Source organism: Mandrillus leucophaeus, unplaced genomic scaffold, assembly GCF_000951045.1.
Source record: "Mandrillus leucophaeus isolate KB7577 unplaced genomic scaffold, Mleu.le_1.0 Scaffold88, whole genome shotgun sequence".
Taxonomy (NCBI): Eukaryota; Metazoa; Chordata; class Mammalia; order Primates; family Cercopithecidae; genus Mandrillus; species Mandrillus leucophaeus.
In genome coordinates this window covers 6,102,100-6,105,345 of record NW_012109585.1, presented here as the reverse complement: position 1 = coordinate 6,105,345, position 3,246 = coordinate 6,102,100, and the positions used below count along the sequence as shown (strand labels likewise).

Here is a 3,246-nt window from a genome sequence, read left to right as displayed (position 1 = left end):
AGGCACATGCCACCACCACGCCTGGCTAATTTTTGTCTTTTAAGTAGGGACGAAGTTTCACCATGTGGGCCAGGCTGGTCTCAAACTTCTGACCTCAGGTGATTTGCCTGCCTCGGTCTCCCAAAGTGCTGGGATTTCAGGCATGAGCCACCACACACGGCCCACAGAGAAGCTTCTACATGAAAGTTAACTATAATGACAGAATATACAGGCTGCACTCTGTGATAATTTGAAGCATTAGGGGACATTCACTCTTTTCCCTAAAGAGAATTGGAATTTATTCTAAGTGAATCCCACAGTATGACCCTTGTATCTCTTTTTTGTTAAAGAATGAAATCTGGATTTTATGTTCACTGATGTGACTAATATTTTTTCTTCAAATAATAGCTCTAAGAGACTGAGGAGGTACAAACTATTCAGGAAATAGGAAAACTTGAAATCAACTACCTGAGAAAAGTTATTGTTGAATATTGGTATATATAGACTAGCACTATCCAATAGAACCTTCTGCAGTGACGGAAATATTTCATATCTGTGTTGTTCAATATAGTAGCCACTAGTTACACGTGGCTATTGAGCACTTGAAGTGTGGCTGGCATAACTAAGGAACTGAATTTGTGGTTTTATTTAATTTTAATTTATTTAAATTTAAGTAGCCAACAAGGTTGTGGCTACTTATAGGACAGCAAGGTATGGAGAATTTCTTGACCATCATAAAATTTTAGAGCAATTCACAACATCCCTTTTTCTTTCAGGATGCTGACCTCAGTGGGTTACTTTGCTCTGTCTCTGGATACTCCTAATTTACATGGAGATGCCTACCTGAACTGTTTCCTCTCTGCTTTGATTGAAATTCCAGCTTACATTACAGCTTGGCTGCTATTGCGAACCCTGCCCAGGCGTTATATCATAGCTGCAGTACTGTTCTGGGGAGGAGGTGTGCTTCTCTTCATTCAACTGGTACCTGTGGGTAAGAAGTTAACCAAGATGAACAGCTTACCAGAAAAGACCCACATATTGACTAGGCTGCTTCTGAGTCACTGCTCCATGTTTATTCAGCCTTTACATCATAAGCCATTCATAAGTCAATTAGACAGGTGATTGCTCACTACGTATGTTGTTTCCTGTGTTCAAAACAACTACCCCAAACAAAAGAGACAGCCTCAGAGAAGCAGAAAGCACCAAAGAGGAAAAGTAACTCTTCCAGTTATCCCCTTCACAGAAAGACTCACCTAAAATCTCCCTTTAACTCATAGTCATGATTCCTAATTTCTGGCTACTCTCAAACCTTTTCCCTGGGTGTATATTCAAGTATTACAGTGAGAAGGACATGTCGGTTCCAGGATACATTCAGTGGTTTTCTGGTCTGAATCTTTAAGTAGTTAAATAGCACACAAAAGGATATATGCTTCCCTTTTCCCCTTGTTTCTGATGTTCTCATAATATTAAAATGTCAATAAATTATTGATAGTAATAGAAATACACATTTCTTAGTAATAAGAAACAGGATAGAAAGGATTGGTCCTCCTCTTTGAAGATAAAACTTAACTATATTAACATGCTAATAGCTTACCCATGAAACTGTTGTAGCAAACAAAAGACAAGTCAACAAAGGTCACTGAATGCATTAATGACCTAGAATAACAGTAGAACAAAGTACAAAGCCACCCCTCATGCTCCATCTTTGTCCATACCCAAATACTAGGACACTGGAAGAGAACATGCTATTTTGGGAATATATTTATGTTAATAAAAATACTCTCACTGAAGCAAAAAAGACAATAAAAACAACTGATACAAGAAAGTACCACTTCTAAAAGCACCCTTGCTTATACTGGGTCTCTTTTCCAGATTATTACTTCTTATCCATTGGTCTGGTCATGCTGGGAAAATTTGGAATCACCTCTGCTTTCTCCATGCTGTATGTCTTCACTGCTGAGCTCTACCCAACCCTGGTCAGGAACATGGCAGTGGGGGTCACATCCATGGCCTCCAGAGTGGGCAGCATCATTGCCCCCTACTTTGTTTACCTCGGTGAGCTGCATCTTGTGCATTTGTTCTTCCTTTAAATTAGTTTTCAATATAAAAGTAAGATTTTCATTGTGAAAATGTCAAATAGCATAGAATGTACTGGAAAAAACGTACAAGTTCACCTCTTCTTTCCCAGGAGGAGCTCTAGAAAGCCAACCACAAACTGTTTGGTGAATAGCGCTACAGACATTTTGTTTTGCACAACACCATGTACGCATGTATGTATATACTCTTTTAAACATACAAGCAGGCCGGGCGTGGTGGCTGATGCATGTAATCCCAGCACTTTGGGAGGCCAAGGTGGGTGGATCACCTGAGGCCAGGAGTTCGAGACCAGTCTGGCCAACATGGTGAAACCCTGTCTCTACTAAAAATACAAAAATTAGCCAGGCGTGATGGCAGGTGCCTGTAATCCCAGCTACTCTGGAGGCTGAGGCAGGAGAATTGCTTGAACCCAGGAGGCAGAAGCTGCAGTGAGCCAAGATTGCACCATTGCACTCCAACCTGGGCAACAAGAGTGAAACTCTGTCTCAAAATAATAATAATAATGATAATAAATAAAAACAATAAACACATAAATAACATTATATATGTTGAAACTTTTTAAACTTAACATTGTATCAGAATATCCTTCCAAATGGTTACATATTGCTCCTTTACCTTCTTTTTAAATAGGCACCTCCTTTTAAAAATGTGTATAAGTACATTTTAAAATAAGTATACCTAAGTATAATCTACAGATAGATTCATACAAGTAAAACTCCTGAAGCAAAGAGTGCCATTAAAAAATTATATTTTTATATATATATATACACACACACACACACACACACACACACGTGTGTACATGATGTGCAAAACAAAATGTCTGTAGCACAACTCACCAAACAGTTCATGTTGGTTTTCTAGGGCTCCTCCTGGGAGAGGAGAGGTGAATTTGTACTTTTTTCCAGTACATTCTATGCTATTTGACGTTTTCACAATGAAAATCTTACTTTTATACTGAAACACATAATTTATTTAACTAGGCTCCAATGAATGGAGGACATGTAGGTCATTTCCAGGTTTTTGCTATTACAAATAACATTACAACGAACATTCTCCTATGCTCCTACACCCTTTGTGAATTTACTTACATATATTTGGATTTACAGATAGATTCATAGAAGTAAAATTCCTGCAGCAAAGAGTGCAGTTAAAAATTTCATAGAGCCG

General features: G+C 38.5%; 1 protein-coding gene and 1 long non-coding RNA gene across 4 annotated transcripts in view; one reads left to right on the top strand and one right to left on the bottom strand.

The window, feature by feature from the left end:
• The window catches only part of LOC105531355 (solute carrier family 22 member 4), a 133,000-nt gene that overhangs the window by 65,170 nt on the left and 64,584 nt on the right, over positions 1-3,246 (top strand). Inside the window, exons 7-8 of one of the 3 annotated variants that reach the window (XM_011969282.1) lie at positions 756-970; positions 1,852-2,034. The exons of the other annotated variants lie outside the window; for them this stretch is intronic. Coding sequence (XP_011824672.1) covers positions 756-970; positions 1,852-2,034 — 398 coding nt within the window. The remainder of the gene's footprint in view (positions 1-755; positions 971-1,851; positions 2,035-3,246) is intronic. 3 annotated transcript variants of the gene reach the window in all.
• LOC105531356 overlaps positions 1-3,246 on the bottom strand; it is a 72,109-nt gene that overhangs the window by 39,964 nt on the left and 28,899 nt on the right. Inside the window, exon 5 of the long non-coding RNA XR_001004787.1 lies at positions 823-964. This is a non-coding gene — a long non-coding RNA (uncharacterized LOC105531356). The remainder of the gene's footprint in view (positions 1-822; positions 965-3,246) is intronic.